The 11,323-nt window shown below is 36.5% G+C and overlaps 2 protein-coding genes across 14 annotated transcripts; one reads left to right on the top strand and one right to left on the bottom strand.

The window, feature by feature from the left end:
- LOC112800485 (ACT domain-containing protein ACR1) lies at nt 1–5,088 on the top strand. Of its 13 annotated transcripts, none has more exons than XM_072196343.1 (8): nt 1–290; nt 387–451; nt 1,262–1,433; nt 1,561–1,606; nt 2,811–2,925; nt 3,359–3,426; nt 3,592–4,356; nt 4,473–5,088. In XM_072196343.1, the coding sequence occupies exons 3-8, from the start codon at nt 1,363–1,365 to the stop codon at nt 4,854–4,856; spliced, it is 1,449 nt and encodes a 482-aa protein (XP_072052444.1). In that variant the 5' UTR covers nt 1–290; nt 387–451; nt 1,262–1,362; the 3' UTR covers nt 4,857–5,088. The 13 variants fall into 13 exon arrangements, with proteins under 13 accessions (XP_072052444.1, XP_025698575.1, XP_072052442.1 ...); XM_025842790.3 differs by having other exon boundaries at nt 126–290; nt 387–760; XM_072196341.1 differs by lacking the exon at nt 1–290 and having other exon boundaries at nt 309–451.
- Nucleotides 5,089–8,224: 3,136 nt separating this feature from the next.
- On the bottom strand, nt 8,225–10,877 carry LOC112800483 (uncharacterized). Its single transcript, XM_025842787.3, has 3 exons — nt 10,052–10,877; nt 9,275–9,462; nt 8,225–9,065 (listed from the first exon to the last, which is right to left on the bottom strand). The coding sequence occupies exons 1-3, from the start codon at nt 10,665–10,667 to the stop codon at nt 8,439–8,441; spliced, it is 1,431 nt and encodes a 476-aa protein (XP_025698572.1). The 5' UTR covers nt 10,668–10,877; the 3' UTR covers nt 8,225–8,438.
- Nucleotides 10,878–11,323: the final 446 nt, after the last annotated feature.

Below are 11,323 nucleotides of genomic sequence, written 5' to 3'. Positions count from 1 at the left end.
CTGCTCTTTTATTTTTCCTTTTAGTTTATCACCAAAAAAAGAAAGGGCATCCAGCCTCCAAAGGTTGAGTGACACTCGTGTGAAAGGGAATTGCGGCCAAGTAGAGAACTGAATGCTAAAAACACGGCGTGGTGTGATCCCAAAACTGATTTCCCAACCGCATGCTCTTGAAAGAAACACGTGGCAGTCGCTTTCAGGGGGAGTGAGGGAGACGAGACCCAGCCACCGCGACTTAATTTCCGAGTTTGACCACATGTGCAGAACACCGGGGCTGACACCTATAACACAAGGTACGGCTACGTGGCACTACCACACGTCTACCTTGCCTTACTGGATTAACCCCGTGGATCCACGTTCTAATCATTTTCCTAATTTTGGAGACTCAGTTCTGGAAACTTGGATGATGTGGTGCGCCATTCAGGCTCAGCAGCCTCACTCTCCTATCTTATAAGTAAATCCTAATCATTAAAATATATACTGGCTTCTAACTACTCTGTTACCAAGGAGGTGCACTCCTTTTTGTTCCCAACATTAGCGGGTATATACATATTTGTCAAGCTTCAACATCTATATATATAGACAAACACTTGGAATTGTCGAGTGAACAGGGATCACGCTGCCAAACATAGAAATCAAGAATTCCCTCCTTCTTTGTATCCCTGCGTTCTTTCTTTCTTTCTTTCTTTCTTTCTTTCTTTCTTTCACATAGCGGAAAACCTCCACTACATGAATTTCACTTCTGCTGCATCTTTTTCCACAGGTAATTCATAACCGCCCTACGTCACATATCCTATCCTATCCTATCCTCCCATGTTTTTCTTCGATTCACTAGGCGCTATTCAAATCTCGTTTACTTTACCTAGTTTCTTTTCTTTCTTTTTTTTTTTTGTTGGAAAAGGAAAATTGCTTGATCAATTAGTTGGAAGCTTCAACCCATAATGCCGCCCCTTTTTTGAATCCTCCAATGCGACCGGAGAAACCGTATTTTCAATTTGAATTTCCATAACAACTTCCGGTTATTTTTTAACAAACAATTCGTTACTACGAAATTTCTCAGAGGTTCCAAAATCCTTTCAGGTTTCCAACGGTTTTTCGAATTTTTTGGTTAATTGCTTCGGTGTTATCGCTTAGAAAACAAGATTGACGGCGCTCCAATATCGCGCGTCTTTCTGCCTTTTTCAATTATTATATAAGTACGCGTTTTTTCAATTGCGATGCCGTTTTGAATGCTTCTAAACTACTCACACAGCATATTGTACAGATCGACGAAGACGCAGTAGCTCGGGTTATCACCCTGCAGCCGCCGCCGCCGCCAAACTCCAATCAATTGAAGCTTATCTGATTCGTTCTTAGTCATAGACAATGGATATATTTTACCATCCACACATGGATCGGGAAATTGAATCGCTCATTGAGAGAATACATCCTCCCAGGTACTACACCATTCGCTGTTTGATTTTCTCTTCTTTTATTCGCCTTCTTCTGATTTTTGGTTCGATCGGATGGTACGGTTCATTGTAAAGATATTTTAATGGTTTCTGTTATTCTGTGTGTGTATAGGGTCTGCATAGACAACGATTCTTGCCGAGAATGCACCGTAGTGAAGGTTAGCTGCATTTTTCATATCCAACAACTTGCATATGTTTAATACTTTAAAATCATAGCATATTCATTGAATGTGAACTTGACTTTCTAACTATGCTTGATTACCCACTGATTTTGAACCAACCCTAGTCTTGCAGTACTTTATGGTATTAATATTTAATAAATCACTTGATAAATTTTAGGATTATGCTATGCATCAGCAATTAGACAGATATCCATTGTGTTTGTGTAGAAATTCCTGAATTCACCCCACTTTTAGCTTAAGTGTAATACTTTATCATATGTGATGCATCACGATCCAGAGCTTGAGTTGTCACACTTATATACCACTTGCAACCAATTAAAGCGCAATGGATATTATTATCGTGCCTAATAATTGTGTTTACCTTTTTGGCCGTGACAAGTTAGGAGTACATTAGTGGTCTTCAGCTTTATTTGAGACCTATTCGTGAAACAATTTACTTTCTTATCTATTTCTTTTTTGGTGTCATCTCATTTTAGTATAAATTATACTTAAAGACAAATAAATCCCAGCTTCACTCCTAACAAATAAAAACCAAATTAGATTTGTATTCTATGAAAATGACATTATTAGGCAATCGAGAGCCACTGATTTGGGAATCAGAGGCAAACAAAGCAGACTTCCGAGCTGAAATAAGCCTCATTTCTTTGTACAATTATTGTACGGTTGAGATCAGAGAAGTATTTTAAAATAGAAACAAAAAATATTTTGTATTTAGATATATTATATAATTATTTTAGATATAAATATTTTTATTATAAAATTGCAATTATAGTTATGAATAAGAAGTTATTTTACATAAAATGGTATTTTTAGAAAATAAAGGGTATAATTATTTTTATTATATATCTGTTTATTAGTATAAAATTTTAATTAAAATTTTTATTTTAATATTATTGGTTATAGTTTATATTTTTTAAATGTGTATATTTGTCTCTTTAAAAATATACGAAGATAAATTACTTATTTTTGCTTCATTTTCTTAAAAACAATCAACCAACAAAATAAAATATGTATTTATGTTTTCTAAAAGCACAAACGAGTGAGGTCAATTGATCCAGGACACCAGAAATTAAGGACCAGGCATAGTATCATATATCACGAGATTTAAAAAAATGTTTAACCTTTATATAGATAAATAAATAAAATTCAAATTTGTAAATATTGTGGTTCCCCTTGACAGGTCGATAGTGCAAACAAGCACGGGATATTATTGGAGATGGTCCAGGTGTTGACAGATCTTGATCTTATTATTTCTAGATCATACATTTCCTCTGATGGTGGATGGTTTATGGATGGTATGTGTCTCTCTCTGCACTCCCATTTTCTTTTCCATTTATGATTGAACCAACACTGTAATTAAAGAGGGATAGGAATATATATTATTTGAACACAGAAATCTTTTAAATAACAAAATACTGACTTGTCTCTTTTAGTTTGTGTCTACTTAAAATTGGTTTACCTGTCCCTGTGTGATGATCACTTACACATTTTTAAATAATAATTTTCTCTGGAGATAAGTAGATAATTGATAAATCGCTTTGTTTGTTGTTGTTGTTGTTACCGTATGACATATGCATGAGTCATGTACACCCTTAACCCCATAACTACTATCGTCTCTAAACTGCAATATAATGACCCTGTTCTCATCCATGTGTTGTGGTCTGCTCCTTTTTTATTATTATTATTTTAACTAGTGAATGAACCAATTATTATAATGATACAATGCAGTGTTCCACGTGACCGATCAAGCTGGCAAGAAGCTCACGGACGAAACCCTCATGCTCCACATTCAGCAGGTCATCATCTTTCTATCTTTGTTCCCACTGTCCTATCATGTCATCACTTCAAGTATAATCCAAATCAGTACCTATTTCTATCTTATAAAACCATAAAACAAAATTAACACGAACATATAAGTGTATAAGTATAAGTATAACTAAGCAAATATATTCAACTTACAGAAACTATGTACCACTAGAAGAAAAGGAAATATCTCGAGTGATGAAGATGATGAAACTACGTCAGAACCATATGGTTGCGATGGGCCCCACTCACTCCAAAACACGGCCCTGGAGATGACTGGGCTGGACCGGCCCGGCCTACTATCTGAAATAGCTGCGGTGCTAGCGGAGTTGGGCTGTACGGTGACCTCGGGAATGGCCTGGACCCACAACGACAGAGCGGCCTGCATCATCTACGTAGAAGACGCTCTAAAAGCAGGGCCCATCAAGGACCCAATACGGCTAGGCCACGTTCAAGAGCAGCTTCAGAACGTGGTGGAGGCCCACGGCGATATCGGAGAGAGGAAAAGCGTGAGGCTGAGAAACTTGGCGGCGGGGCGCACCCACACAGAACGGCGGCTCCACCAGCTGATGTACGCGGACAGGGACTATGAGAGCTGCCGTGCGTGTCACGGGGAGAGTAGCGGGGAGCACAAGAAGGGGTGTGATGGGACCCACGTGTCCGTTAGTAGATGCAAGGACAAAGGGTACTGGGTGGTCAACGTGCGGAGCAGGGACCGTCCTAAACTACTCTTTGATACCGTCTGCGTCTTAACTGACTTGCACTATGTGGTGTTCCACGCCGCCATCAGGTCCAAGAGTTCCATGGCCGAGCAGGAGTACTTTATAAAGCACGCCGTCGCTGGTGCTTGTCTGGACGAAGAATCCGAGAGACAAAAGCTCATCTTATGCTTAATCGCTGCCATAGAACGCAGAGTCTCCCATGTACGTCTCATTCCACCCACCATTAAGGTGTATTTTTATTTAAAGTGCATGCATGAATCTGCATATAATATCATTTGTTTGCCATCACTAGCTAACGCGGTACGGTATGTATGCAGGGATTAAGGGTAGATATTCGCACCAAGAATAGGACGGGTCTACTGTCGAACGTGACAAGGGTGTTCCGTGAGAATGGACTATCGGTATCAAGGGTTGAGATTGGAACACAAGGGGACAATGCGGTGGGATCATTCTTTGTGACGGACTGTTCTGGTCAACAGGTGAACCCTAATATAGCGGAGTTGGTGAGACAAGAGTGTGGCGGAACCGTATTTACTGATCACAAGTCGCCTTATAGGGTTCCTAAATCATCCTCCTCCTCCTTGTTGGCTATGGACGAAACCACCAACAATTTGGTGGCCAAGCCAATAGTTTCTATTGGGAACATGCTATGGTCTCAGATAGAACGCCTTTCAGGTAGTTTTGGCTCCATTAGATCCTGAGAACTGAGAAGCTACCACCCGGGAGCTCTCTGTGTCGTCGTGTAAATAATCTCCATTAGAATTCTTAGGCGTCGTTTCGATTTTAGATTCCTCTAACTACTAACTTCCCTTTCCATTGTCGCTGTACATAGATTTTCCACCGTAAATGAGATTCATAGACTGACTTGCCTACATTAGTTGCTTAAAGATCTCATTCATATGTTAGTTGTGAATAAAATGAGGTTAAAGCAAATACTCTATTCTGATCAAGGGAAAATCAACGTTTTGAAGGTCACTAAAAATAAACTATGCTTTTTAAGAAATTAATAGTAAACCCAAAAACATAAATTATGCTCTTCGCTAAAACTAGTTGTGTGTGCATATTAACAAAAATATAAACTAGAAGTCTAGAACATCAAATAAAATAAGAGTTTAATTTTGATGTTATAAAATATTTTATACAGTTATATAATTACATTTATCATATTTATTTTTTTAAATAATTATTTATATTATGATGTATGTGATATTATGGGATTGGATGCATATATAAAGTTTTTATAATAAAAAGGATAAATCACGACAATCTCTTAAGAGCAGGAAAACAAACAAACATTTAAAATGTGATGAAAATAATCAGAAAGTACCATTTTTTAATAAATGGTAAATAATTTTTGTATTTGACACACAACTAATACATTTGATATGAAGTTTGGTAAAAATATTTAAATAAGAATTTAGAAGGTATATGATAAAAATCAAAACAAAAGTTTATTTTTCTAGGAGAAAAGTTCAATGTGGCCAATAATTTTTATTTATATTGACGAGTAATTTTACCTAGCACACATTCTACGAGTGTATTTGAGTATTTTTTTTTAGTATCGATTTATAAAAATACACTAATGGCTAATACTGACTAAGAATAATAAATTATGCTGACTGTAATATTTTTTTTCTAATCATATTTACAAAAAATAAATCAAATATGATTTTTAAATTTTTTTGTGAATATATATGTCACATGTTTAAATATTTCAAAATTTTATTATATATATATGACACGTCAAATATTTTGAATATTTATTTATATTTGTATCTTTCATAATAATTTTTATCAACCATATAAATTTTGAAGTACCTATTTTGATCATTTACATGTAGAAAACCACTACATTTAGTTATATCTAGTAAGTGAAACCAAACACTCTTAGTAGTACTCTATTTAAGTATCATTCCTACTAAAGCTAATATAGACACCAATTTTTAGTCCACAGAAAGTAAAAAAGGAAAAAAAAAATATGCATTTTGTAGGTAATTAGTTACCATAAATTGACAAGCTTTTTAAATTTTCATTGGTTGATAGTGTGAAAATTCTACCAATACATAAAAATTAGACAAAAAGTACACCAACGGCCAAACATTGAATTACCTTACCGTATAATTAAAAGGATTAATATTATTAAAGTATCAAACACCTTGCCGAACCAATCCTCTCGCTTCTACCTCTATACCAATGATCCATGCATCCAGCCTCCTTCATGCTATCAAGACACCAAAGCAACCTACCCTTGGTTTTGAACTATTGACGTGTGATGTATTCAACTATTTCCTCCTTGATCAGGACTCGAGTGGGTCAATTTGGCATTGGAAAATGACAGGCAGGAATGGTTGAATTCGATTTGCGTATAGACTCTATTGATTTGGGCGTACCCGCTATTTAATGTGTGCAAAGGGTAATATAATACACTGGCATTTATAAGAACTTTTGAAGCAAAAGTGGATTCCCATGTTTTAAACTTTATCTAATGGGGAATGAAGTGCCAAGATTATCTTGGACAGCTAAACAGGTTATGTGTAGAGCACCAATCCTAACTTGGAATTGAAGTCTTTTTCAGGCTTTCATCAACCTTCCAATTCACAAGAAGTCCATGTAGATTGTAGCATATGATGCAGACTAAGAATGAATGTAGCTCTAACAATACTTTCCACGAGCATTTTGTTTGGGTACTGGTTAATGAATAAATAGAACAAACAAGCCCCCTGTTTCGTTTTCTACTGCTTTAGAAAATAGACTCTTCAAATGTGGTTAAAATGGGAACTTAGGTAACATTTGGAAGAGAGACTAAGACTAAGAGACAGACGGAAATAAGTCTCAGTATTATGTTTGGTATAAAGTGGGAAACAGAAACTGAAATAAGAATAAAGCTCTAATTTAACTTGCACAAAGGGTAAAGTTGGAATTAATTAATTAAAATGAAATATTTTAAGTATAAAATGTTATTAAAGTTTTAATTCCGTTTCCAAAAATTTCAGTCCCCTGTGTCCCCACTTTTTGAAAGTACTGAAATACATAAATTTTGAAAACAGACAAAATGCCGTCCCAATACCTCAAACCAGACGCTAGTACTTTAATTGTATGTGCTAGAGCAGCAGAGAAAGGGGAAACATGACAAAATGCCGCATAAATGTTGAAAAAAAAGGAAGGGGGGGGGGGGGGGAGAGTATTCTATTGAGATCTCAGGATTAATGTGAAGCTGCACAATTATCGTGCATATCTTAGGCCGCTAGAGAACTACAAAACCAACTAGTTAAAGTTTATGCAACACTTAACACAGGTAACAGTTTATCTGTCCCATGAACATATTAAATTTTGTTTCCATGTCTTTCAGATTTTTTGTCATTAACTGGAGTCGGTACAAAACAATATTGAACCCCTTTTGTGACGCGATAACGCCCACAAAAGCCAATTCGGCAATGTTAATAGAATCAATGAGGGTGTTTGTTGTACATCTACAACTACTAACGCCACTTCTCACATATCAGCTACATTTCTATTTTTTTTATTATGATTATTAGATTATAGAAACAAACCAAGAGTCCAGCGTAAAACAATTTCAAGAACAAATATATCAGTAAAGAAGCTACTTTTATGAATTTCATTAGTAGGATTCATACTCAGAAAATCAAATTTCATGTATATACATCAAAGTTTATGCGATATCATAGGAGCAATATCTAGATCAAATGGGAACCTTGGAAGGTCTAGACCAAAAAGCCTCACCAAGACTACGAAATATGCATCATGTACTTGAAAATTTTGCTATTGATAAAACCAAGCGGAATAAGGATCAGGTAATCAACCTCCTCCTACGGGAAGATGCTGGATTATTTGGATTGTATAACACCTAATTATTACTAAAATAAGAGTTCTACTCATGCTTAATTTGCTTATATGTCTTGGTCACTATATTCCGAACATTTTAGAGGGAAGTTCTCCTGATACCCTATTAAAGCAAATATTTATTGCAGCCGCTACTGATATTTTTTTACCTGGCTTCATAAGATTTTTCAAATACAAGTTCAGCCAGTTTAAAGTATTCACAAACAACTTTGAAACAGGAATTCCAATATGAAATCAGATTTTGTTCATGTGTGGTGCAGTTATAACCACACATAACATAATGCCTGGTGGATACAGGCTTTATGTACACATATATGGTTTCCAGTGTTTAATCATAAAGTACAGACACTATGCACATATTCACACAATAAAAGGGGAATATAGTAAAAACACTTACATCTAGGCCAGTTTCTGAGGCATTGTCATATTACGTCAATGTCATCAACATTCAGCCAATCACTAGAATCCTTGGTTTCGGAATTTCGAGCACTTGAATGCTCAGAACCAGCTTGTCTGCTTAACTGCACCCAATCTCGAGAGTCTTTTGTTGAAGAGTCAGACCCTGATCCAGTTTTTTTATAACTTGAAGCAACATCCTCCTCCTCAAGATCACTGAATGACACGTCCTCTTCATTACCAGCAGGCCCAGAAGTTCCACTTCCACCAACCATTTCAGAACTATCCTCTTTCAACCAGTCATCAGCATCATCCTCATCATATGCTTCATCCAAAAATCTATTTGCTGAAATAGATGATGATTGTTCTGCAGTCAGATTTACGGGTGCTTCTTTAATCATAGACACATCAGTAGTCTGAGTTACAGGACGTTTCTCCATCTCAAAATCAGACATATCCACAGATGGGGCTGCTTCAACCACAGCAGCTTTAACTTGAAGAGGAACTGATTCTAGTGGGACACTGGTTGGCACAAGGAGATCTTGGTCTCCCTCTTTTGTAGGAAAATCACCTTTCCCAGATAAATCACGTTCTTCATTTTCTGTGCTTCTTTTCTCCAATGTATGGGCTAACATTGCTCTAGCTTCCACTATCTGCACACATTACATGAATTTCAAGTTAAAAGCACATGTCTCTATTTTATGAATTAGTTGCATGTGGTTAAAGTATTTAGACAATAAAGTAAATAACATAATCTTGGGTATACAAGGCATCAACAATGGTTAGGCCATGAAATTTCTGAAATAAGCCAAACAAATACATCAAGGCAAGAACAATCACTACCAATTAGCATTTCACTCACTCGTGGGGTTGATAGAAGATCGGCATCACTTTTGTTGAGTCTAGGGTGCAAGAGTACAAAATAAATCATCCAAAAGCAAGCATCGCTCATATATGCCGGACAAAGTTCCATTCTAAGAGCAGCTAAGCTTGGAGCTAGACTTTCAACAGCTAGAGCGTGTTCTTGTTGCACATCAGACAAATCAAAATCTGCATTGAAATAAAATTTTGAAGATAAAGAGGCAGAATACACACGTGACATCCTAATGCTTGTGTATTCTTCCTCCATAACTCTTCTTATCAAAGAGAAGGTTCTTAAGATGAACAAAGCGAATTCTAAACAGTTTTAGCTGCTAAACATTTCGACTAGAAACAAAGAAAAAAATGGTGATAATGAAAATATTGATTTTCATGGAATGGGAAAAGTAAACATTAATGTACAGATTACCAAGCTTCAAGTTCAAGCTCGACAGAGTTGTTAACATGTAAGAGAAATAAATCAATAAAAGCATACAGTCGCTAAGTTCATAATGTGTTGATGTTAAACGGGATTAGTCTATGAAATTTGTGAGCAAAGTAGTAAATTAAATTTTTAATCACATCGAAATTTCGAATAACAAATAATTAATTAAGATTCAGATATTCCTGTCATGACCTGGAAAAACTGCATTTTGTGCTTTTGATTGCTCTGAATCCAAAAGAAGAAGTAGCATTCAGGAAAAGAAATTGGCAATGATAAGAAAGACAGAAATTACCTACTTATTAATTCTGATAACAGGGAAAAGAAAATTGAATATACCATCGGAATCGGCAGCATGAGGTAGAGGGAAATCCAACCAAGTCTCGGGATGCATCGCAACGTCTCTGGCAAAGAGCACAACGTCCTCGGTTATTCCAACCACACCTTCGAGATCGTAATCATCTTCTTCGGGTCGAATCTGAAGGAAATTCGACGCCATCTTCGTCAACTCCGACACCGCCTTGTTCTCGGAAAGCTTGGAGATCCCACTCCTGAACCTCCCGCTGATCTCCGCAAAATCGCTTCGGATTCCAGCAATGAGGTCTTCTTCTTCTTCTTCTTCTTCTTGCTCTCTCGGCGGTGCATCCGAATCGAGGTTGCCTGCGGGATGGGCGGCGAGAGCGTGGTCGGCGGGAGGGGGAGCGAGGAAGGAGGCGACACCCCATAACTGGCGGGAAATGGATTTAGTGAGCTCGGAGAGGTCCTCTTTGACGCCGCGAGGGGTGGATGCGGGGGACGGGGATGAGGGTGAGCGCGGATCGGGTATAGCCGAATCTGAATCGGGTTTGGTGTTGGGAGGATGGGGCTCATTGGCATTAGGAGGGTTATGGTGTTGTTGTTCGTCTTCATCGTCGAGTCTGAGTGAGTTAGCAATAGTCCTTGCGAACCAGGACATGGTTGATTCCAATCTCTCTCTCTCTCTCCAGCCAGGTTTCAAGTTTCAAGTTTCATCCATGATGATCGATGAGTTCATCACTACATTACTGATGAGGACCTCTAACCTCTTAACCAGATAATACCCTTTGTCTCTTATGCGGCGTCGTTTCGCCCTCTACTAAACTACGAAGTACAAACATAATTTTCAATCATCTAACCATTCAGCTATAATTTTCAATTTTTTATATATTGATCTCCAATAAAATAGTCGACATTTTGACTCTTAATATATGATTTTAGTTTGACAAAATTATTATTTTTGCAACGAAAATTGATTCATGTATTTGAATTTGGATCCTCTAAAGTTTAAATTTTACTTTAGAGAGTAAAATGTAATCTTTACCATTAATTTTATAGGGGGACCAAAAATAAATATGAAAGAGAAACTATTCAAAGGTAAAAGATCACACTTTATTCTCTAAAGTAAAATTTAAATTTTAGAAAATTCAAATTTCATGCATTTAATCCAATTTTTTTAAATATTTTTAAATAAGCATATAAAGAAGTGGAGAAAATTTTTTATCACTAATACAGTAATAACTTTTTCAAACTTTTTTTTACCTTTTTGCTATTCATTTAAAAAATACTAAAAAAAAAACATTGTTAGATTGAAAA

This window comes from Arachis hypogaea, chromosome 5 (genome assembly GCF_003086295.3).
Source record: "Arachis hypogaea cultivar Tifrunner chromosome 5, arahy.Tifrunner.gnm2.J5K5, whole genome shotgun sequence".
NCBI classification, from domain to species: Eukaryota; Viridiplantae; Streptophyta; class Magnoliopsida; order Fabales; family Fabaceae; genus Arachis; species Arachis hypogaea.
This window is presented reverse-complemented; position numbering and strand designations above follow the sequence as displayed.

Excerpts from the sequence above, each read along its gene's own strand:
- LOC112800485 (XM_025842788.3), top strand. The coding sequence starts at position 1,363 with ATGGATATATTTTACCATCCACACATGGATCGGGAAATTGAATCGCTC. Across the intron at positions 3,427-3,591 it reads TCATGCTCCACATTCAGCAG|AAACTATGTACCACTAGAAG; the intron begins GTCATCATCTTT and ends TTCAACTTACAG. Across the intron at positions 4,384-4,472 it reads TCATTCCACCCACCATTAAG|GGATTAAGGGTAGATATTCG; the intron begins GTGTATTTTTAT and ends GTATGTATGCAG.
- LOC112800483 (XM_025842787.3), bottom strand. The coding sequence starts at position 10,667 with ATGTCCTGGTTCGCAAGGACTATTGCTAACTCACTCAGACTCGACGAT. Across the intron at positions 9,463-10,051 it reads TCATGCTGCCGATTCCGATG|ATTTTGATTTGTCTGATGTG; the intron begins GTATATTCAATT and ends ATTTCAATGCAG. Across the intron at positions 9,066-9,274 it reads ATCTTCTATCAACCCCACGA|ATAGTGGAAGCTAGAGCAAT; the intron begins GTGAGTGAAATG and ends TAATGTGTGCAG.